General features: G+C 40.9%; 2 protein-coding genes across 3 annotated transcripts in view; one reads left to right on the top strand and one right to left on the bottom strand.

Annotated features, from left to right (window-relative positions):
* Positions 1 to 7,807, bottom strand: part of gfra1a (gdnf family receptor alpha 1a) — a 110,916-nt gene extending 103,109 nt beyond the window's left edge. For both annotated transcript variants that reach the window (XM_069658958.1, XM_069658959.1), the window contains exons 1-3: positions 7,401 to 7,807; positions 6,556 to 6,861; positions 5,638 to 5,718 (exon numbers count right to left, since the gene is read on the bottom strand). In XM_069658958.1, the coding sequence (XP_069515059.1) occupies positions 5,638 to 5,718; positions 6,556 to 6,861; positions 7,401 to 7,464 (451 nt within the window). In that variant the 5' untranslated portion in view covers positions 7,465 to 7,807. The remainder of the gene's footprint in view (positions 1 to 5,637; positions 5,719 to 6,555; positions 6,862 to 7,400) is intronic.
* Positions 7,808 to 10,881: 3,074 nt separating this feature from the next.
* ccdc172 (coiled-coil domain containing 172) lies at positions 10,882 to 23,275 on the top strand. Its single transcript, XM_069658057.1, has 8 exons — positions 10,882 to 10,960; positions 11,226 to 11,311; positions 12,614 to 12,730; positions 13,451 to 13,616; positions 15,227 to 15,328; positions 16,289 to 16,391; positions 22,898 to 22,985; positions 23,240 to 23,275. The coding sequence occupies exons 1-8, from the start codon at positions 10,882 to 10,884 to the stop codon at positions 23,273 to 23,275; spliced, it is 777 nt and encodes a 258-aa protein (XP_069514158.1).
* The last annotated feature ends 721 nt before the right edge of the window (positions 23,276 to 23,996 follow it).

The following is a 23,996-nucleotide window of genomic DNA, read 5'->3' as shown; positions in this document are numbered from 1 at the left end:
GGACAGCTTCTTGTGTTGGTCTGAGGTTAATGTTCACGGGTATGTAAACTTCAATGACTGTAGTGATTGTTTTAGTTACGTCTCCTCTCGTCGTTCCTCCTCTACTCTGCTAATCAGGAACAGATCGGCTGCAGGAGCCGTATTGGTCAACAGAGCTGTCAATCATCCTTTTTACAGCATCAAATAACTAATTAAAAATAAACTTGTCAGAAAAATGAACACTTGGACGTAAATCAGCACGATAAGAGCTAGCTATAATGACAAAAACCATGTTTGAGAAACATTTATTTGATGTGATTTTAAAATTTCACTCATGTCCCATCTGTTAACATGGAGGAGGCGGGGTTTATGACCTATACTGCAGCCAGTCAGCAGGGGGCGATAGAGAGGGTTTGGCTTCACTTTTAGGGAGCTGTCATGTCGTCCATCTTTTTATACAGTCTATGAAACGGACTGTAATGACCGCAACTTAATCCTTAGGGGCAAATATCTCCGTCAAAATTTGTCCATGAAATGTGCTTGTTTTTGCCACTGATAGGCTCAGAAAGTTATTTGGAGTTTCTAACAACTGAACAGCCAGGATTCTTACTGAGATAGAACTTTTTGTTAAGAGGTAAGAAAACCAGAAACAGCTTTTACATCACTCCCACCAAACTCCATTGACAAAAACATTTTACTTTGCAGAACATGGACCCACCGCTGCCTCAATTGTTTGTGTGTGTGTGTGTGTGTGTGTGTGTGTGTGTGTGTGTGAGTGTGTGACTGAATGTACATCACAAATATTGTGTTTTGATCCAAAATAACAATTTAAAGTCACACAAAACAGCAAAACACTATAATAGTCGCTGCTTTGTGAAGCCATGTACTGGAGCAATTCCAAAACTTTTTGTACTTCGTAGTCATCCCCAAAATATCTGAAAATGGGGCCCAGGTTTAAAAAACCTAAAAAAGAAGAACTACAGCTTAAAATGCGTGTCCCATATAAAGAGGCTAGCAGATAAAGGGTCTGAACACGGGGGGTGTTTCATTGAAAAAGTGATATCAGGGACACAAATCAGGAGAAAACACAGGTGCACATGGTTCCTTTAATCCTCACACACAGTGAGCCTTGTTGACTTCCTCCACAAATGATGTATTCATCACTTTAAAGTACTTCCTGTGCACAATCACATGCAGCTCACATTCACAGCTTCCAGATTTATAGTTGCAATCAATGCTTCAAACGAATACATATACGATGGAGACAGCAACTTTCAAAGCGATACATTGTGAACATGTGAAATCACCAAAGTAAGTTTCCTTTAGTTGTAACACAGTGGGGGAATGTGCCCTCAGGATAATAAACTAGTGACAACACCGGTTACAGATTACACCAGATATTTATGTGATATTATACATGATTGCCAACGACGCTGAATGCCTGTAAAGCTTATCCTGCATTCATGTGGCTTCAAGCAACTGGATGAGAGTAGGACGGTGAAGTCTGGACACTAAGGAGCTAATCATTTTGCCACCCCGTCATTCCTTCATACAGTAAACGTTTTTCTCATGTTGCCTGTCTGCAATCTGCCTGTGAATGCAGTGATTGTCCGTAACCTGCCCGTTTACATGACTCCGTGCAAACTCTCCTTACTCTCGTCACGTACTAAGCTAAATCTGCTGCTGCTTTGAGCTGTGTCTCTGCTGCTGCTGCTGCTGTACGGAGCAGACACTTTGAGTTCATGAATGTCGCATCCATTCTCCCACTATTGAGATCGATAACCCGCTTTTAAAAAAAGCAAAACAACTGTGGTGGCATGGGGCAAGTAACCGCGTGATCTGAACACAGATTACTGCGGCTAACCTGGCTGTTGTATGTAAAGTATCGAGAAAATAACGTCCTATTTGATCACATAGATTTAAAGGGAAATGACAGCAGTGTTGATCTTTCTGCAGAAACAGACCACTGCAACAGCAGCTGTACTTTTTGGTGCAGACAGGTGAGCTGATCACACTTGACTGTGACTCACTGGACTAAACCTCAGAGGTAAAAGCGCTCAGCCCCCCCCCCGGTACAGATCTGAAAATAGTTTGCTAAATTAAACCAGGGGAAGTGGTGTGCTGTGATTTCCAATAAAGGCTCAGTTAGAGTCTAATAGATGAGCTTTCTGTAATGTTAATGCTTCTATTTAATGTATGTTCAATTATTTATACAAATTTCTTTTACAAACTTCAACATGTAAAAGCCAAATCAAGACTTAATCCCTGTTAAGTAATCTTGAATGATTTTCTATATCCACTGCTGCAAGACGACACTCTGCACGTCTCCCTAATGACATCAGACTGACGCCTATGGGTGTCTCATTGGGAACAGGTGTGCAGGGCACAGCGGCGTGTGTGCATCTGTGCGCTGCATGTATGGGTGTCATTATGGATTAGTCTCTCCAGTCAGAGACACAGGGTCGATCATGGACTTACAGGATCACTGTGGCTGCCTATTGTTCATACAGCCTGGGATCAAGGAGTCGCACTGCCTTACTGAGACCAATCAGAGGAGCTCCTGAAGTAGCGGGCCGACCCCAGACGTTATCATTGATATATTGTCCAGCATGGGTTTGTAAAAGACTGGGATATAGGACACCTAAGAGACCCAAGAGAGTACTTTCCATGTTTTTTGTGTGATGATGCACGTTTTGTGGCTCTTACTTGCATGCATGTCTACCTCGCTCGTCACTTTAGCGTGCTGCAGCGTGGCACCGAAAGGCCGTCTGAGTGATCAAAAACAAGCTCTAAGCTCTAATCGTTTCTGCCTCGCTCCCTCTCCTGTCACCTCGCCCTTTAGTTTGCACAGAAAGAGCAGAGGAGGCAGAGTGATCTCATGTGTCCTGTTTCTGAGCTCTGCGTCCTCTCAGTCTTACCCGTGCTGTTCACTGATTAACCCTCACCCCCGCAGCCCTCTCCTCCCACCTCTCCTCCCACCCCTCCGTCCCCGGCATCCTGCTCTGCGAGTCTCTAATGATCAGACACTACTCTCCGTCCAGATTGATCCCTGTCCGCATTATATCCTCTGCTCTGTCTTATATACTTGTCACCATTTCACTCGCCTGTTTCTCTCAAACACATCACTCCTCATCCACGTACATGGAGACTATAGACAGACACAGGTAGTTATGCTCTCTGTAAGAGCACTTTGATGACAGGCCTGTTGTTGATCTGACACTATAGCAAAAGAGAGATTAATGCAGAGCTGTCAGTCAGATGAAGGGGGACTAGCACTAAAGAAACTCCTTTAGGGCAACAGGAAATATCTGAGATATCACAAGATGAAGAAAAGCAACACAAAGATTTTGCTTATTTTTCTGACTTCTCTCAAATGTTTGTGTCTTGTTTACTCGATGATAATGGAACCGCAAAATTGATCTAAAATAAAAAGCATAATGTCTTGAGCAAAACTTACATCATCTTTGTAGAGATATTGGGCTATGAAGCAGAATATACCTCCACATAAGGAAAAAAAACATTGTAGGCTCTGTATTTCTAGTGCAAATGAAAACAAAACAGGTTTGCACTCGTCTTATAAAAATGAGCACATCTCAAAACTAGAAAATGTGCCGAGTTCAAAAAACTTTTGGAGATTAAAGCAAATGTTTTGTTACGTTTCTACATTCATGTTTAGTGTTTATTCAGCAAAATCGTATGAAAACATGTCGGATTGTTATTTCTTTTTTGTATTTCTGTCAAGATTTCAATACGTTCTTATGTTAATCTAATTTTATAGACTTACATAGCCTTTTCATTTTCTATTGCAGTGTCTATGGTCCACGAAACATAGCCTGGGGGTCCGTGAAATACTTATAATAAATTTATGATAGATTATAAAATTGTGCTGTATCATTAAGACCTGCATGTCTACAGATGAGGAGCGTTTAGGACCGCAGTATAAATGCTGTCAAGCTGAGTCCACAAGTTTGAATAAAATGAGCCTCTGTTTTAAAGTATATAAGTGGGATTAACATGATTCAAATTGACATCTGTTCATCACTTTGAAAAAGTATTTAGGTTTAAAGGTTTTACAATACAAATAGTTCCAAAGGCATCTAAAAGTGCAAATGGTAGTAAGCATGTGCTTAATCGGTGTTACGATTATGAAGGGGTCCTTGCAAAGTGGCCCCTTTAAACTTTAAACATTAAATCAAAGACAAAAATCTGTAATTTAAAGCCATGTGATGAGGACTTCTTTGTTTTGAGAATTCACACATCGAGAACTGAAGCAGTGAAGTTGATAGAAAATGAAACAACTATTTAAACCTCATTAGGATTCACTTTTCTGATTGTAACCTCTCAGATGTGAGGGTTTTGTTCCGTTTCATTCTGAATTGAACATCTTTGGGATCTAGATGGTATATGCATACAATATACAATATATGCATCTATGTCGCTTACAATGACAGACGTGACAGATATACTGCATACAAAGCCATCAATAATCATAAAGACGCATTTATACATCAAATGAGCAGCGCCTGCCTTCACACCATAAATCTGTCAGCTCGCTCCTGAAACCTCCAGCTCACGCTGCGGAGACATGTCACCTGCCTGTGATGTGAACTATGATCCTGTGCTGAACATGCTTCAGCTTGATGACCCGTGGGTGTCTCGTCCCTGCTGGGACCGGCTGGCACATTACGGGCCAGAGACATATATATATAGTGTGACATGATCATCCCTTTGAAAGTCCCCCTCTTTAGGGGAAGCAGGAAGAGAGAATAGACTTCACGATACAAGCAGCCGATGTCTCTGTAGAAGCAAATTGGTGCTGAAGCGGGGACCCGGTCCAAGATTTTGTTTATCCATACCTCACCACCCACATTATGATCTAACCAGACTGTAGGAGAGGCTTTGGTTTGGGGGCAAATCAGCCTATTGTGGGATAAAAATGACAGAGGAAACAGAAAGAAAAGGCTGTTTTTTTATCAAAGGGGGTCAAAATATCAGCCTTGTTCTTTGAAGATGTGGAGGCAGAGCGCGTCTGTTTGATTTGACACGGCACTCATCACCTGCAGTGTAATAATGAAAATGTAAGCAGCTACATGATTGCACCACATTCATAGATCAGGGCTCGCAAATAGCAACAACAGTGGGATCAGAGAGTACCTGCGAAGAAGGGAATAACATCGCCATCTAGAGGCTTGAGTCAGCATCGCTCCCCACACACAGATGTGCAGAGAGAAAAAAAAAACCGCCTGTCATGCTCTCCAAACACTCTTTGCAACAAGTGGATCCAAGCTGTCCACAACCCACAGAGAAACACGCCAGCGACAACAGAGGCCCTGCTTCAGCATCTGAAGCACTTTTATCCACTGCTCGATGAGACTCAGAACTATAGCTCCCCATGCAAGGTCACTTCCAGCCGGCATGCGAGTGCGGCTGGGGCGAGAAAGGAGCGGAGAGAAGGACGGACAGATAACGGAGAGAGAGAGAGAGGATGAGGAGGGAGGATAAAATACTTGACACACAGATAACCTTCTGTGAGAGCATGCACAGCTTGGAGATTTAACCGTATCTCAACTCACACGGGGGGGAGACCGGTGAAACAATGAGGAAAATAAATACAGAGGGATGGAGAGAAAGCCTCCAGAAAGAAAGTTTTATTCTTACCTATGATGGGAGCCAGGCGGAAAATGTCAGACAGACGGCTGTTCACGGGTTCGTACGGAGAATCCTCCAGGAAATCATTACCTGTGAGGAAGACAACAGAGAGTAGAGATATTTAGATAGATAGACAGACAGATAGATTTGTTTTCAACCCCCTCCTGTTTTGTTTATCATCCCTCAAACCTCACCCTGGCCTGCATGTGACAGGGGTTATTTGGGTCAGTCGATATCCACGCTGGCACACAGCACCACGCTTGATTAGGCAGGTTGGTCAGCTGCGTTGCGCAACTGGAAGTTGACTCTCCAGCCGCGGTCTGGATGCAGTTTAGGGACTCAAAAGGCACCCCCCCCCTGCTATGATCTCAACACTTTAAGATGGCACTGCCAGCCAGCCAGCGCTGAGGGGCTTCACGCTCCATTACCTTCGAGGAATAGTGATTATGGAGGTCAAAAAGTATCTCGGCTCTGCAGGACCGTGGCTGTGAACCGAGTCGGGGGGCCAAATTTGAATGAGAGTTGAGTGATTGTGCATGATCTCTTTGGACCGTAATAGCTGTGTGCTACTTATTTTTTTTTGGGAGTTTCTGTGTTTGTGGTTGCAGGGATGAGAGGGTCAGAGAGCTGGAAGGGGGAGGAGGGAGGGAGATGATGCCTCCTCCTTTAATATACAGACAGGAGGAGTAGCTGGGGCAACTAATCATGAACAGAACAAATTAGAAAACCTAGGCTGAATGTCCATTTCGTGTTCCTTGTGGCTGCAGGGTGTTCTCTAAATCTAGCCAAGTAGAACCCCTGAGGGACTTTGTGGTTTTATGGCAGCCCCAGGGGGACAAATCAGTAGTAGTGCTTTTTTCATGTTATTAGTCCAATACCGCTGGAATCAGGGATGTAAAAAAGTGAGGACAAAAGCACTTAACCAACCTTGTAATGTCTGATAGATCCCCCAGTAAATACGCAGGCAGTTCTTCTCCTTCTTCATGCCCCTTTTACACCTGCAGTTGTACAGCGGGCTCTGTTTGAGCGCATCCATCGCGCTCCTGCACTCGTCCTTGGCCTCCAGGCCAGCCACCATGCTGAAGTTGCTCTCCTTGCCACCGGCCACGCACTGCCTCATGGTGCGGTACTTGGTGCTGCACGCCTGCTCCTTCAGACACTGCTCGCTGGCCCGCACACAGTCCAGCCTGGAGGCTCCAGCGCGCAGGTTCTCCTCGGCGTAAGACAACACATCTGGGAGCACAAGTGACAATTATTATAAGAATTAAAGCAAATAAAGAATTAATCGCTGTTTTTGGGTTTTTTTTTTTCTTCAGATAACTTATTCAAAGCTTTAAGCACTTTGCAAGCTGCCTTATGGATTGAAATAAAACAAAAAGGCTGTCTGTGACATGAAAACACATTTATGTCGACACAAAATGATTTATAGGTTACATTGCACAGAACCCCGGACCGCTAACAGTTTTTCTAATACAGCACAACTCCGAGATCAACGCAGATAGTTTACAAGCAGTTTTATTAAAACACTCATATGAGTTAAAATTTACTTTCACGTCCAGAATGATTTGATGAGGCAGCGACAGTTTCTCATCCACTTTGGACTGTACAGTAAGTAGCCTTGAAACACTCTCAGAGCGCAATCGCTGCCTCTGCCAGCCTCTCCGTAAGTAATAGAGCTCACTATTTACCCCCTATATACAACATGCAACCACATGGAATGATTTAGCATTAAACGGACGGGTGCTGGAGGTGAAAAATAAAGTGAAACTTACCCAAAAGAGCCAGAAGGACATACAGCACTGCGAGGATCATCGTCTTCCTCTCCATGTGAGACATGAACCCGTGTTGAGAGGAAATTTGCGAACTAAAAGCGACTTAATAAGAGTTTAATTCCCAGGGTACCTCCGCTGTACTGAAATCCATTGAAAAGACGTAGCAATGTGCGCTCCGCTGTACTGAACAGGTCCAGCTCGCCTCATGCGAGAAATAATTCCCCCCAACAGAAAAGTCCCGATTTTGCACGCACACTCTCTCTCTGACTCTTAGCAGTCTTTACACAAAAAAACAAGATAAAAGTGCTTCTTTCTTTCCCTCCCGTGCGGGTGGTCTTCTCACCGCAGGGAGACAAAGACAGGAGGATCAGAGCAGCGGTAGAAGCGAGACGGCCGAGTGTCCTCCAACTCCAGCCAGTGTGGATGCTTGCGTCTGTGCGTCTGAGCGCACACAGCCAACTGGAGCCCCACTGCTGTCTACAAGCGCGTTCAGCAGGAGGAGAGTGCCAGCTTCCCCCTCGCAATGAACTACAGTAATCTGGTCATAAATTAACAAATATATTGGCCTTCTATCACAGCGAAGTCACTCAATAGATATACCAATATAAGAGTAAAAGCACGAGGATTTGATGAAGTTTAAGTTCACATTAGGAAAAAGTCTTAATGGGTGCACAATGGCACAGTGATTTTATTTTGAAAGGTTACTATAACTTGCTCAGATGCACACTCAAAATCTCTTAGGTTAAATTTTCTAGATTTATTATTGTGTTTACTTTAAATTAAGCTCAAATACTCACAAAAAACAAACAAACAAAAAAACAAACCAAAGTAATAATCACTTTTCCAGTCCATTAAAAAGCCGCGCTGACTGTGTAACCACAAAGGTCGTGTGGTTGTATTAAACATGTTAATAAAAGCAGTATTATGTCTTTATGTGTGTGGGCTGGTTTTACACTGGACTTCACACTAACTGTGCTGACAAGGAGAGGGCAAAGAGCATGACTCAAGCGCATTTTTATGATTGAAGCAGCTTATATGGCAATCTGTTATATCTGGTTCTTCTAACCTGGAGTGCCACTTGAGTGAGAAAATGAATGGACATAGGCTAATTCAGCTGCACTCTCCTCCCTACACATGATATTTCAAGCATGTGTGTTTTTGTGGCTCCTCCCAGATTGCAATATTAATCCAATTTCCAAATGACAAAAGGGTTATGCAATAGTTACTGCCAACTCTCAAGAGGGTATGCTGCTTGATGGGATTGGATGATGACACAATTTTGTGGTTGTATTATAAAACACAGCCAACACAAAATATGTTTTTACTTTTTACTTCACTTTAATAAAGCAGCCTGCCAGCGCTGCGCTCAGAGGAGGGTGCACACTGTGTGACTGTCGCCATCTGTTGGCGATTTCAGAGTAAAGACCCCTGCTAAAGTAATGATATAAAACCCTTTATGGTACTTTCAAATAATATTTCTCACTCGATATTTCATGTTGGTATCACGTTTTAAGCACCTCTGTTTGATTTGTTAATACATTACTTAAAACCTAACAAGCAGACCATTATAATAATAATAATAAAGAAAATGCATCATGCGACTTGTAACTCTTCCTATAGCGCATTGATTGCCTATAAGGTCTATTCAAAGGCTAATCCACTTGGCTAAATACATGGGACCAGACTATGTCAATGAGCCTCTCTCTTCCGTAAAGACTGGAATAAATCAATCAAGGCTGCTGACGTCCACCTCACTAAATCAACCCCTACGCTACACACGTGCGCGTTCTCAGAGAGAGGGAGTGATTAGAGACCGGATGAAAAAGCTCATTTAAACATAAGTGAATGCCCCTTTAAAAAGAAAGCCATGGAAAGGTACGTAAGAAGAATCCTGCAAGGGGTAATCTTATTTTTTTTTCAAATTGACTTTAAATTTTGATGAAAAGATAAAACACGGGCCAATGTCCCCTGCTATATTTACAGTGAACATGACAGGAAAAGAGAGAAAAAGGGCTACACATGTACGACGGGCTCCGACTACTATCTGGGGTAATTGTCTGCTCGCAATTTGATGACTCTGCTGTTCTGAAGTCTCCAAAGGGAGCCTTGCCAGTCAGGGGAAGGCTCAGTCTGGTGATTTATGAAAAGGCTCAATCAATATGTGATATTAATTTTGCAAATGAATGTCAGAATGATGTAGTCCTCGGGTCATTTAACGTTTCACACTGTAATGTGCTGCATGGCACCGGATCAGAAGCGTTTTCTGTCCCAGTGGTGAAACGAGAAAATTGGTCAAAGTGAGGAATTGTGTGACAAATGTACGCTGCGGGTCTCAATGGATTACTGTTGGGAAAGCTTACTGTTGCCGATGCAGCACTTCATAGCGCTCAACACTCCAGAGAGTGGAGACTGATCAATGACAGAGGAGTGTAGGTGACTAAAGTTGGCTAACACTGCTGGAGTTATCATTGGCAGACAGGGAGCAGGAATAGTGGCTCCAAAATTGCAAACGCTAATTTAACAAAGGTTTAATACTGTGAAATTTTACCTATAAATCAGCTAGCTAGCTACAGTGGGCCGAAAACAAACAACAACAAGCGCTGACGTAAATCAAATCCGGGACACTATTTACGTAGATGCGTTGTGAAACTGATATCGCCTCAGTCATTTCTATTTACAGGCAGAGACGTAGATTTCAAGCGTGGCAAGTGTTCTGGTTTCCGTATGTAGTACGCTTGTAGTCCGAGTAGTACTGATTTTATATTTCCCGACTTCCTCGAATGCATCAGAAATGATCGATCCGACCTCCGTGCAACAAACGAGCATTTTAAAAGTTTGCCTCTCGTTCTCTTGAGGCCAGACCTGATAAAGCTTGCATTTTTACTTTTTACAAATCTGCATCATGATGTTGAAAGTACGGCAAAGGCAAGACCCGTTAATTGCCAGTAAATCACAAGAAAAACGGTTTATTTTTCTGTAAACAATGCGGAAAATGAAGTCTTGACTGGAAGTCATTTATCGCTAACTGCTTACTACACACCATTGTTTCCGTTTTACGAAACTGCGCCTTTTTTGCGTCACCTCTCCCAAAGTAAGCTAGCTACTACACAAACAATACAGTTGTTCATATTCACCACCAATGATACGCTTATTAACACTAATCTTACTGTGACGGATTGATAGCCAGCGTTACTCTCCCTCTGATTGGCTAGTAGAGGTTCCCTTCGGTGGTTCGGGTTGGTTAGATGTTGTCATCAGGAGTATGATTGGCTAGGGGGCAGCGTAAAATATCAGGATAGGCCAATCGGAGGCAGAGTGGGGCGGGTCATGCCTTCGCGGTTGGAATAAGGTACATGTCGCAGGTAGGGCGAGCTAGCTTACTGATTAAACCAACCTACAAATTTTAGTAAGCTATCTAAGCAGTCAGTCAGAGACATTTCTTTGATTTTGACCTTATTTTTAAGCCAGTTAGTGACACAAAATGAGTTTAGACACACTCTATCAACAAATCCTCGTGACTGAACAACAATTAACTGAACAGACACAAAAATTCAAAGAAGGTAATTTAACTAAACTAGCATAAGTTATAGCTTGGGTTATAGCTAGTGTCAAAGCTAGCAGCCAACATTGAATGGTGAGGTAAAATGCTAGTTGCCTAGCTAGGTTAGCAATGTATACACTATTCCAGTCTAAATTATATTGTTGTTGTTTATTGTCCTGGGTTAACCATCTGACATAGTTTACCATGAAAGGGAAAGTGACAGTGTATCCAATCTTCTTTTGCAGATACTTGACTAATATGTTATCTTATCTTTTATGTTACAGTGAAAGTAGCCATTATCAGATGCAAGGAGCAGATCAAGGGGTACACGGAAAAGTATGAAAAGACCAAAGAAGAACTGCATAATAAGGTAAAACATAGAGTGTTTTTCTCCTTTTTTGTTTTTAAAATGTGAATTATGAATACACATTGTTACTAGAGATGATACCGTACAGTTTGCATACACAGATGTCAGAGTGAGTCAGTGTGAGGACGAAAGAGGTCAATGTGACTGCTGCCTGTTTAGGGTACTGCAGAGTTATAATATGATTTGCACAGCCTGGTATCAGTTGTCATGGTGGCATATTCTGTAGTTTGAGTTTAGTGTATGTGGTTATCTATTCGTCATCTTGTACAAAGAGCCACAACATCATTTAAGAAGTATTGGTTAGTGTTTTGTCTGGCGGAAATATATAATTTTGCTAGTCATCCAATTGTTTAATTTTTTTATATTGCAAATATATAAAGTCAACCTTTTTAGAAACTGTTAAAAAGAAGACAGAACAATATCTTTACCTTGGGACAGCAAACAGTATGAGTTGCATTGACTCGGGAGGTTAAGAAGTGCATATTGGCATATTGATCAGCTGATCTGCTTTATGATTGAAAACACTTAATGTCTCCCATACATTTCATCAACAGTGCAAATTGCAAGTGCCACTGTGAAATCAATGGCTAATTTCCACCGGATAACATTACTGAAGCCTTTCAGCATGTGTGAGATATGATGTCAAAGGCCGGCTCGTTGACCTCTCAGAAATATCGCCAACTTCTTCCTGAGCTCTTAAAAGCGGACATCCGATCAAAAGAGCAAATCACTAGGTCGGATTAGAACGGCTGCTGAATACAACACCATGTCTGGGCATACTCTGCCTGCGAGCGACGAAGCGGATACCTTTTGTGACCCTGCAGAATATAATATTCTACCTGTTTACATCATACAGATATGCAGGGTGTGTTTACCACACTGTGTGTTTACAGCTCTCCCGATGTAACGTCTTACAGTTTATGAGAGCTGTCTTAAGATAATTACTGTGTTTAGAAAACTTGGAAGCTGATTGTGGTGACTGTGCTGACTCGCGGAGCTCCTCCAGTAACATCAAAAACAATACACTCACTTCCTCGTTGACAGCTGGAATAACAGACTGAGAACTGTGATGAAAGTCATGCCTGTAGCATATTTACCATGTGTACCATATACGCACAAAGGCTGAGGACAGGAACTAAATGGAAGAAAATGCACGATAAATACATAAACATTTCTAGTCAAAGAAAGCACCAACATACAGTATCTCTCATGTGTACAAAGTATCAGTAGTGCACGTCCTTCTCAGTACATCTGCCTGTCAGATTGTGTGTCCAAACTGCTCACACTCAGCTATTTGTGCTCCAGGCTCAGCAGTTGTCTGCGATGAGGCTGCAGCGTGATCTGATGAAGAAACAGGAAAACCAGATGTTGAAGAAAATTGAAGAGCTGCTCTGCCAGGAGAACCACCTCCAGGAACGTCTAGTGGGTTGAAAGCTGAATCAATATTTACATCTCCCATCATATTGAATACCTTGTCAATGTGTATAGTACACAAACTATGTAGATGTACACAATTTGACTCACACCTTTGTTTGGAATACAAGCTCCAGCCGGGTGGAACAGAAATAAATCGTGGTTAGAAGTATGTAAACATTTAAAGGGCTGTAACTGTTTTCCAGGGCCCATTGGAGAAGCGGATAGCGTCCTCCAAAGGCACAGAGTGGAGTTGCATTTTTTTCCTTTTTAATGGCATTAGCTCCCCATAATGGCATGATAGGACTGAGGTTGAAAATCGGCGAGCTGGCCCTTTAAGTATTTTTATATTAATCATTTATTTTTAAAAATGTTCTTTTTATCAGAAATATTGACATCTAGTTTTCTGTCAACCAGCTGACAATCAAATGATTGTTAAAGCCAAAGTTGGCTGATCCCAGCTACACACTGATGTGTTGTGAAAGAAGCAACTCACCCCATGTGATACAGTGAGCCCACAGGGAGAGGGGTGAAAAAGAATACAACTGTTAAAACTCGCACCAAAGTAAAATAACACTGTGTGCTCTTGACCTCAAGATAAGGACTTCATCAACATTGTATCATTAATATCCCTTATAGTAGCAGAAGCAGAGGTTATTGTAGCCACAAAAGCAGCTGTATTAGTATCATCCCTGGGACCATTTGTCATCATCCGTCTTTTCATACCAGGCCAAGATAAAGAGGGAGTCTACGGAAGAAAGGGAAACATTCCTGCGAGAGATCTCAAGGTTCAACAGTGACTTCAGTCTCGGAGGGAACGCAGCGATAAAGTCCGAGAGCCAAACGCGCACTGAGATCCTGGACCTGGAGAGGGAGGCGGAATCATTATACAAAGGTCACTGAAGAGTGTTAATTATGTTGCTGTCACAGTAGACAGAGATTATATAATGCGGTTATGGCCCTGACTGGACATGTCAAAGTCATTTATTTTTTGCTATATTTTTAAGTAGGTGGGTAAGTGGTAGATGAAGTTACAGACAGTGATGAAGTGTGATTTCAGGCAGATTTGGGTTAATTACATTCATTACTGCATGGAGAGAAAGGAATGGTGGTACTGTGAAAGTACTGCAAACAAAAGACTCAAGTCCGGCATGAATTGAAATGAATACTGATGGATAATTTTGTTTCTAAAGTTGTATGCAGGTGTATTTGCTCACGTTTCCATGACAGTGTAACAGGCACCTTCGATCTATCATCATATATAGTAAACAATACAGCCAAACTTGGTCCATGATTAAACTGAATATGGTAAATGTTTCCACAGAAAAGCCAGTTTAGTCCCAGACTCTGCTGCTTGTCTCCTCACATACCAGACTACAGCCTTAAGGTGTTTTTGATACAAAGCTCCTGAGGTGTAAAGTCCCTCATTTCATGATGATATTTAAATTCTGTACTGCACACACACTCATCTGCTTGGCCTTTGAAGCCCTAATGAGACTCCAGTTGTAAACCTACCACTAATCCTGTGCGTGGCAAAATAATAAGGGATGAAAGTAAAACATGAAAAAGATAGTTTGAAGAACATTTTTTAGAAGATGAGTTTAATAGATTACAGTCAAGGGTAGAAAACCAACCCAATGTATGTATTTGATTTAATGTTAAATGTTAAACCAACAAATATTTTGAAGGGATTTTTTTATTCATTTACATTTTTGGTATTAACCATTTAAAGGGGCCGTGTCTTTTGAATGGGTATTCTCATATTTAGCATGGGTTTCACATTTTCGGGTGTTTATTGTTCACAGTGAAAAAGTGAAAACTGCATAATTCCATGTTTTTGCAGAATGACATGAAAGGTCGCATCTGAAATGAACCGTTCAGAGCAGCTGCAGGTTTCTACTTAGATCCTTGCTTTCGCTGAAATCGACCAATCGTCATTCACCGCCATTCACCTCAGGCTGCCTTCTTGCACTAGCTTGTAGTCAAGTCGTTGTGAAGATTTCAGCTTACCATTCCGACATCTCCTGCCGATTCTGGCTCGTACATATAAGGCTGAATAACCTATCCTAGAGCAGCCATGTTTTCTACAACGGAGTTATAGTGCAGTGTGACCCCTCCCCAACATGGGATCACACACGTAGGGGAGGGGCTAAATACTGTCAGCCAATCGTGGCTAAGGTCTAACCTTTGAATGGCTAAACGGCTTGTTTGTTTCAGGAGGAAGGAGAGGCTCCGAAAAATGATTAAATTAAAATATGTATACAATTTTTAAAATGAAATAAACTTTACCAACATGATTCCAACACACATTAGAATAATAGAACATTGATTGCATAGCTAAAATATGTCTCCTTTTAAGTGATTTTCAAAAATACCCATACTGCATTTCTTAGAAAATCTAGTTTAAGTAAGTATGAATATAATATATATTCAGCCCAGCTGGTGATTTTTACATGATCCTTCGTGAGGCTCAAGTATAATTCTTCTTCCTTCCTCTCCCATCAGAGATGGAGCTGATGAGCAGCAGGAACAGTCTCATGAGCTCCATGCGGGAGCAGAAGAGAGCGCTCCGGCTCAAACTGCAGCGCCTGGATAACATCCAGAAAGGTGAATATGTTTTATTTTAGATGATGTGGTTCTGACAGAGCACGTGTAAAAGTCCTTCATTTTAATTTGTCTGTGTTTTCTATTCTTCTGTAACACTCAACACACACCTAGTTGTTTCATTCACACTGCAAATGGCATCGAATTGTCAGCTTATTTGTTAACATTGTTTCTGATAGAAATCAGTGCTAGAGATTCCTATTTAAAATCCAACCCTCTAAGTCTTGAACTGAGGGTTGAAAGGAAGGTCACACATGTTGTGCTGCTCAAGGTAGTGTTTTGAAGATGAAAGACTATCCAGAAAGTCCAGTTTTAGTCATAAATACACAGATTTAAAGGCTTATTAGAGTGAGGTGAACAGCAGTGCACTTGCTCCTATTTGATTGACCAGTTCAGTGACGAAGCCAGCATCCTACAGTGCATACTGTAGATCAATGACGGCACATTGTGGTGTCTATTAACCTTTTGTTGGCCTACCTCAGTTGTTTTTTTTCACCTCCTGTGTTTCTGGTCTCCCACTGTGCTGAAGTTGTCTAGAATGAATGAAGAGGGTATATTTTTCTGACACGGTGCTAATGTTGGTCTGAACCCAACTCCGTCACAGAGTATTTCTTTTGGAGTGGGAGACGTCAAGTTCTTTAGGCTGGGCTCTGACAGCAGGAGTTTCATATGCCTTGGCAATACTTGAATCGGGTTACATCACGCACATAAGAAGAAACTTCATAGATGTTTTCTCTAAACTCAAACATGCACACTGTTCATAACATGAAGATTATCCTGTGGGCTGGATGTGGACACTGCTGTAGTCTGATCTAGGACTTACATGAGATCATCCCAAGGTTATGGTGATGGTGAACTTTGTAAAAATATTTGCTGATGTGGCTGAGACAATGTTCTTGCAGCATGGGTCTGTCTTGTTTCAGAGAAGTAATTTTATGTCTGATTTGTTATTCTTGTGGACAGACCTGGACGGACAGTTGAAGGAGGCCGAAGCAAAGACAGAATCTCTGAGAGCGGAGAGACTGTTCGTCAGCCAGAAACCTCTCACTGACAGCACCTGTCTGAGGTGAGTGTTATCAGCTGTCTGCACGCTGAGGGAGGTTTACATTGGACACACAGTGAACAGCACCTGATTTACTTGCAAACACATCTTTGAATATAATCCTTATGAGGCACAAGACAGTAAATGGGATATAATTGCAATAAAACACTGAACTAAAGGGAAGAAAACCAAATGTAATCAAAGCATTAAGCTAGTTAGCAGCTCATAAAACATGTTATTTTGCTGAGGTGTCCTGAGAGCTTTCTGATATTTCAAACAGTCCTTCCTGAGCATCTGTGAAGTTTAATTACTTGAGTTTTTTTTCCACCTTGTGAGAGTGTGGTGTACAAAAGTGTCCTCTCATTACCACTGCTCTTTTTGGTTGTCATATTATAACTGATAAAAATGCATCTCAGTAGTAGCACTAATCGCTGCAACGCTCTCACACTTAGAAAAGCACAGAAGAAGAGAATCGCACTGTCCACAACACAATTCAGCGCAGCAATCTCCAGCCCCATTAAATAGAAGGTGTTATTTATGAAGCGCAGAAGTGAATCATACCGTGAGAAGTGCTGAATAAACTGTGTTCCTCTCGCTGTATCCTGCTGGCTGGAGTCCAAATGTAGAAGTGTAAATAACAGAGCATTAAGACCATTCGGCTTAATTAATGCTTTGATCTGCAGTGTATTTCATTTAGTCAACAAGTGGAACAGAGACTAAGGCTAATGTGATTGATGCAGGGAGGTTTGTAAGGGAAAATGAATGAGGGGCGGAGAGCTACGCATTTACACTGAATGCTTATCCAGCTTCTTACTTACAAATAAATACAGTCTGGTTTTAGTGGATCATACATCATGAAAAAGCTGACACTTTAAACTAAGATACTGTGTAATATTATTTAGAATATATATCTAGTACAGTAAACTGTTGTGTACTGAATTAAAAAATACAATCAATTCAATCTAATACAATAATTCTCCTACTATAATTTCCCTGTGGGATCAATAAAGTACTTCTGATTCTGATAAAATACTCATTAACTATAGTAAGAAACCATGAAACAGTCAAGCTTTGGAGACAATAGATTTGTGAAGGCATCTGACGCGACCGCCAAGTGAAAAAAAAAAATGTTTTGCACACTTGTGCTCATAGGGAGCTTTTATTAAGGCGTCTGTTCCCAATTTAAACTGATGTGTGTATATACCTGAAAAATAGAACATATTTCACAGATAGAGGTGCCTCAATCTATATTTTTTCCTCCTTAGTTTTGACAGTAACTCAGACATTTTGTTTGTTTCATTGCTTCCTTTAGTGTCTCATTAATTACTTCACACAATTTGCTCCCTTTGATAAAGGTAAGGTCCTATTTTTAAAGCCACCAGACTCCACTGACAAAGCAGTGAGCAGTTTATCTTGAAAGAACAGGGGAGTTGCTGGTCTATCACTGCCTTGATAGGTTACTTTATTTGTGTTATTGTGTGACTTTTATGGCAGGTTCTAAATGAAGTCAATTCTGTCAAGTGCCCAAATCAATGTTTATTAAATAAGAAAACACTAATTGACACAAAATGTAGCTCAATGAAAATACAAACCATAACTAAACAATCAGGACTTGACCTGTATGGGAAATCATGCACACGTTTCACCGCTCTGATAACAGCAAGCATGTGCACATCCTGTAGGAGTGTCTGCTCATCACACTACAATATGAACAAGTTGGAGAATATGCACTGAGGACCTTCTCTTTTGAAACATGACTGGTGGGAGAGCTGGTCCACCATGTTTCTCCACAAAGAGACCTCCTTTATGTGATTAAAGACAGGAGATCAATAGTGTTCCAGGAAGGAAGGGTCATTGTTATTGCTGATGCCTCTACTTTGGATAATGTCTCCTCTACAATACTGTGGATGTGAAGTGATTAACAAATCCCCAAACCTATCTAGATAATTATTTTTCCACTCTCTGTTTTTAAATCCAATTTTGAACATTAAAATCACAGTATTTTCCAGGATTTAACATAAGGTGTCTGTTATTAGGATGAGGTACAAAATAGAGAGGTGTCAGAATCCTCGCCTTTGCTTTCATCTGTACATCATTCTCATCCATATTTATTTCTCTCAGTCCTTTACTGCCTCTGCTTGTTCCGCTCTTGTCCTTCTCCGAGCTCCCCCCCGCCTCTCCTGGCACTGCCTTAAATCATGCATGTGAGTAGCATGTCCTGTTCATCCATCAGCCTCATTAAACATACTCGGTCCTTCATTACCCCCGAGCTTATTAGCCCTAGGAAGTGCTGAGGATGTTGCTTTAGAAGAGAGAGCCCTCCTCTCACTCATTCTTATGATCACCCATCGGAACTGAGACCATCAATCCTGTCTTCAGCCGCTGCAGTCTCTCTTTAAAACGCATATTTAACTCTCCGCTCATTGATTGTTGGAAATTGAATGCATGTCAATTTGAATGAGTGCTACAGCCATTTAAAAAGTGTTCAGTGTGCAAAACAGGGTGGCTGCCGCCAAAGAAAGATACCTGAAATATTCAGCGCTTGGGATTGATGATTTAGGGCTTGTGTGGTTTTTCTGAAGTGTAGGAATTTCTTCATTGATATATTACTGCTACATTATTTCTGAAGGCTCATTTGGAGATGTCATTGCGGTGCAGAAATCTAATCTCAAACTGCAGAAACCACAGATATCCAAAGTGCCATGCTGAGTGTGTTGCTGTTGGAAACATCATTCTGCTGTTGAAGAAACCGCACGCTCGCCTTTATAATCTGATTTGTAAGTCCCACAGAGGAGTGTAAGGTTTAACACACTGCTGTGTAAATGCAATTTAAGCTCAGTTGTTTTATGTTTTCATTAACTTCCAATAAAAGAAAGATAGTATAGAACCTTCCAACACCTAGCATAACCGTTAAATCCTAGCCAAGAAATGAAGTACAACGGACCCAGGTCCAATGTTTTTCTCACAGGCAAACTGAGTAATTCAACTTTATGTATGTTTATGAAATAGCTGATTTTTTTTTTAAGACGGAAGAAGGCGTTTTAGTCTATAACAAAGGGACAGCAGTCTTTCTGCCACACAGTTATACATATACATACACACCAACCAGCTGCAACATTATGACCACTGACAGGTCGAGTAAATAACATTGATTATCTCTTTAACATATCCCACCCATTGACAGGTGCCATTGTAGGCAGCAAGTGAACATTCTGTCCTCAAAGTTGATGTGTTGGAAGCAGGAAAAATGGGCAAGTGTAAGGATGCGACCTTGACAAGGGCTGAATTGTGACGGCTAGACGACTGGGTCAGAACATCTCCAAAACTGCAGCTCTTGTGGGGTGTTCCCGGTCTGCAGTGGCCAGTACCTACCAAAAGTGGTCCAAGGAAGGAAAAGTGTGCGTCGCTCACCTGGGGAAGACCACCACCAGGATGCACTATGCAAAGAAGGCAAGCCGGTGGAGGCAGTGTGATTTTTTTTTTTGGGCAAAGTTCTGCTGGGAAACCTTGGGTCCTGCCATTAATGTGGATGTTACTTTGACATGTGCCACCTACTTAAACATTGTTGCAGACCAAGAACACCTCTTCATGGAAACAGTATTCCCTAATGGCCTCTTTCAGCAGGATAGTGCGCCCTGCCACGCTGCAGAAATGGTTCAAGAATGGTTTGAGGAACACAACAAGTTCATGGTGTTGGCTTGGCCTCCAAATTCCCCAGATCTCGATCCAATCAAGCCAATCAATCTGTTTGATGTGCTGGACAAACAAGTCAGATCCATGGAGGCCCCACCTCGCAACTTACAGGACTTAAAGGATCTTCTGCTAACGTCTTGGTACCACATACCATAGCACACTTTCAGAGGTCTAGTGGTGTCCATGCATTGACTGGTCACGGCTGTTTTGATGGGAGCTACACAATATTAGGCACGTGGTCATAATGCTGTGGCTGATCGGTGTATCTGTTTACTTGTATAAGTGTATTTTGGAGCTATCCTTGCTTCTTTTTAAAGGCCTTGACCAATATATAGTTCCAGATGTCTTTTTTAATAGCAAATATTACAAACAGACGCAGGTTTTGTGTTCAAAATGTATTTTCATTATTAGATTATCTGCAGGAGAGATTATTGCAAAAGCACTGACTGAATGTTGAGCGTGTTCACAGAGAAAATAACCTCTTGCGTAAATTGTATTCAGACTATAATAATAAAGGTTTTTTAGCGACAATGTTTCCGCTCTCTGCAGTAGCTGTGCAGGCCTTTTGAGATTTGCTCCGGTTGGATGATTTCAATGTTACACAAAAGTCTAAACCTGATTTATAGCTGTCAGTTCACTCTATGCTTTGTAATTTGTCCCTCAGGGGCTATTGTATACCTTCACCCCTCTGCCGCAGGGCCTTACGGATATCATAATCAAATACAGAATAGAAAGGACCTGACAACACTGACTGCAGCTTGTTAGAGCAGAGTGGGTGCAGACCATCCACCCAGTAAACAGTGTTTATTATCGGCATTAATTCAGCTGTTCAGAACTCATTTTCAAACCTTTAGCATTTGTAGAGCTTTATGACTCCTCAAACTTGTAAAATGAGCCTGACCAGAAAATGATTTTTATATCAATACTTAAATTTATACGGCCATTTTGCCTTTGTATGACTATGCAAGGTGCTCAGACGTTTGCTTTTTTTGAACAAATAACTTTATTAAATCATATCTAACATTATAATACATTGTGTGGACCACTGTGTGCTCAGCTCTGAGCTCCACATGACTGGAGATTGTGCTGAGAGTGTTGCGTACTATCAAGTCAGAGCCCCCTCAGCTGGAAAAATTACATGATGGCTGTCTTTCTAAAAGCTGCTCTGTATTGTGATCTATTGGTTCTGTAAAAAGTGCTCATATGATAAACTATTGGAAAACGTATGCGGATATAGAGATAGCTTTGATTGGCCCATATCAGCTCAGTTGGGTTCTAGTATGAAGAAAGACCTACATGTTAAGATGTCACTAACAGTTATGGGTAACGTTAGTTTTAAAAGTAACTAGTTACATTACTGCATTACCTACTGAGAAAAGTAACACGTTACCAAAAATTAAAAAACCCTTTGACTTGTTTCGCATGTCGGTTATATAGTCAGGACGGCGTGTAGCCTACTGTACGTCTACCACTGAATGTATTGACTCTACCATCATTTCATAGCCTAGTTTACGGCCCATAATCTGTAACTCTGCCGCTTAATAGCAGGAATGACAGATGCAATATAACCTTTACAGCTCTTACAGCTAACAATGTGACAGTGCACTGGGCAGAAGCATACAGTATAAGGTGCAGCTGTTTCAAACAAAACAACATGGGCTCTTAGTGCCCAGTGTTGCAAAGCTGTGTTTAGCTGCAGATGCTTCTTCACATTTGAAGTAGAGCTCTTCACAGCTGACGAGCACTTATCCTCCAGACACAACTTACATTTCACCATGATGTTCTCGTCCCCTTCGCCCCAAAAATTCTAAATCATGGGAATATTTCCACGAAGTAAACGCTCTCCTCTCAGCCGCCTCGCTAGTTGAATTAGCTCGCTACGCATGCGCACTGACACAACTGTGTTTACCTTCTTCTTGTAAGCAGCTACCTGCCAAGAAATAGGAGAGAAACAGAAACAGTGCTTCTTTTATTGTGGTGACAAAAGGAAAGGGGAAATTCGGCAATTCTTTTTCAGTAACGGATTACTTTTCATAAAAAGTAACTAAATAACAGATTATTATACGATTTTCAGAACTAGCACATTCCTTTTATCATACTGTGAAGCACTTTGTAACCTTGTCAAGAAAAGTGCTATACAAATAAAGTTTCTTCTTCTTCTTGTCATTATTATTGTTATTGTTACGTAACTCGTTGCAACAAAAAAGTAATCCGAGTAATCTTAACGGATTACTTTGTAGCGCGTTACCCCCAACACTGGTCACTAAACATAATGAAGCTTTTAGCTAACAACAAATCATTCTTGATTTGAACTCACCTTCAAAACAACTTGTAAATATTGCCTGCTGTGGAAGTTGGGCTACAATAAAAAGCTGTAATCTAGAGTATTTCCTAATAATGAGGAGTGCATGTAAAGTCTGAAATATATTATGCTGCATGATTACAGCACATTCCTATGAACCTTCATCTGAATATATGAAACCAGTTGTGTGTATAAAACTTCATATAGTTCACATACAAACTGACTTTTATCCTACTCTGTTTTTGGGTGTATTGTTATATATATATATATATATATATATATATATGGAATGTTCTGTCACTTTCAACATAAAAAGCAATGTAAAAAAATACGTTCTAGTGAGCTGTAGTTTCTTGTTTCTCATTGATAAACAAAACATAAAGGTAACACCAAGTATAGGGAGAAGACAAAACATCAAAAGGTTTAAACTAAATATACAGAATCAAAAAAATGATGGAGCCTCTTTGCTTCTATTATACATTGTTTTTTTCTTCAACTCCTTCAGCTCCTGACATCGGTTTCATGTGTTTACTAGGCTGAGGAGGGAGCTGGAGGTACATAAAGGAGGAGAGCTGGAGCGTCTTCGAGAGACACTCAGCTCTGAAATACAGTTCCTGAAGTCAGTAAGTTTCTGTGTAAAGAACAAAGCTTGTATTCAGGCTGATAAAAACAATGTTGGTTAGAACACAGTTATTCATATCCTGTCAGAATTAGACAGGATTCTTTGCATGTCAGAGCAGGGCAGGAATATTATCTTTCAAATACAGCTAAGGTGTAGAAAATTATAATCATTTTCAAAATGTAACAAAGGGAAAAGGAAATTAATTCTTTACAGTGATCGTCAAAGTCTTTCATTCAGGTTTTTTTCTATTTTCAGAAGCTGGACAGCAGCCAGGGAAGTGAGCAGCATTAGATTTGGCACAATGAAGATAGAGGAGTGTTTCATTGCGACACTTATTGTCTGTTCTGTTAAAAAAAAAAACATACATGCTGATGAATAGAAGAGAAGGTCTGAGAAGAAAGAAGACAGGAAGGAACAAACGGAGAGAGATTATAATCTTTTATATTTAATGTTCACTAAAGAAGTTCTATGAAAAGAGCAAATTCCATTCTGTGAGTAACCTCAGTCAGTTCAGACAGTCTTTAAACTGTGGTGTTGACAGGTGTAACCTGTTCAGTAAGAGTTGAAACTAAAGATAAAAATATTTTTAACAATTTTGGTGTCTTTTTTCCTCAAACCTTAAATAAACTGCAGGTTGGTTGTTACATTATTTTGGTTTTTTTTGGTTAAAATTTTACATAGAATTTATATGCACAAGACAAACAACTAAATAGAGACATGCATAGTGTACACAACACTTGGATTGCTTGCAAATAAAGAAACATTCAAAAACTGATCAAACACTTCCCTCTAGTGTACAAAATATAACATTACTACAAAACGGTTTAAAACTGGATCATACTGATGCATAAGGAATAAAGCAGCATGTAAACAGATTTCAATCGATAGGTGACAAGTGTATTTAATAATTGATATTACATTTATTTGTTAAGGGAAAAGTATGTAGTATGTAAACTGGCCAAGCTAATTTGCAATGCCCGTCCCAGATGAGCCTTTTGAAACTTAAAACGGA

Source organism: Semicossyphus pulcher, unplaced genomic scaffold (assembly GCF_022749685.1).
Source record: "Semicossyphus pulcher isolate SPU_LCO1_2020_fin unplaced genomic scaffold, fSemPul1.0.p SCAF_12, whole genome shotgun sequence".
Lineage (NCBI taxonomy): Eukaryota > Metazoa > Chordata > Actinopteri > Labriformes > Labridae > Semicossyphus > Semicossyphus pulcher.
Note: the sequence above shows the minus strand (reverse complement) of the source record. Positions and strands in the feature narration are given on the sequence as shown.

Excerpts from the sequence above, each read along its gene's own strand:
- ccdc172 (XM_069658057.1), top strand. The coding sequence starts at position 10,882 with ATGAGTTTAGACACACTCTATCAACAAATCCTCGTGACTGAACAACAA. Across the intron at positions 10,961-11,225 it reads GACACAAAAATTCAAAGAAG|TGAAAGTAGCCATTATCAGA; the intron begins GTAATTTAACTA and ends TTTATGTTACAG. Across the intron at positions 16,392-22,897 it reads ACTGACAGCACCTGTCTGAG|GCTGAGGAGGGAGCTGGAGG; the intron begins GTGAGTGTTATC and ends TGTGTTTACTAG.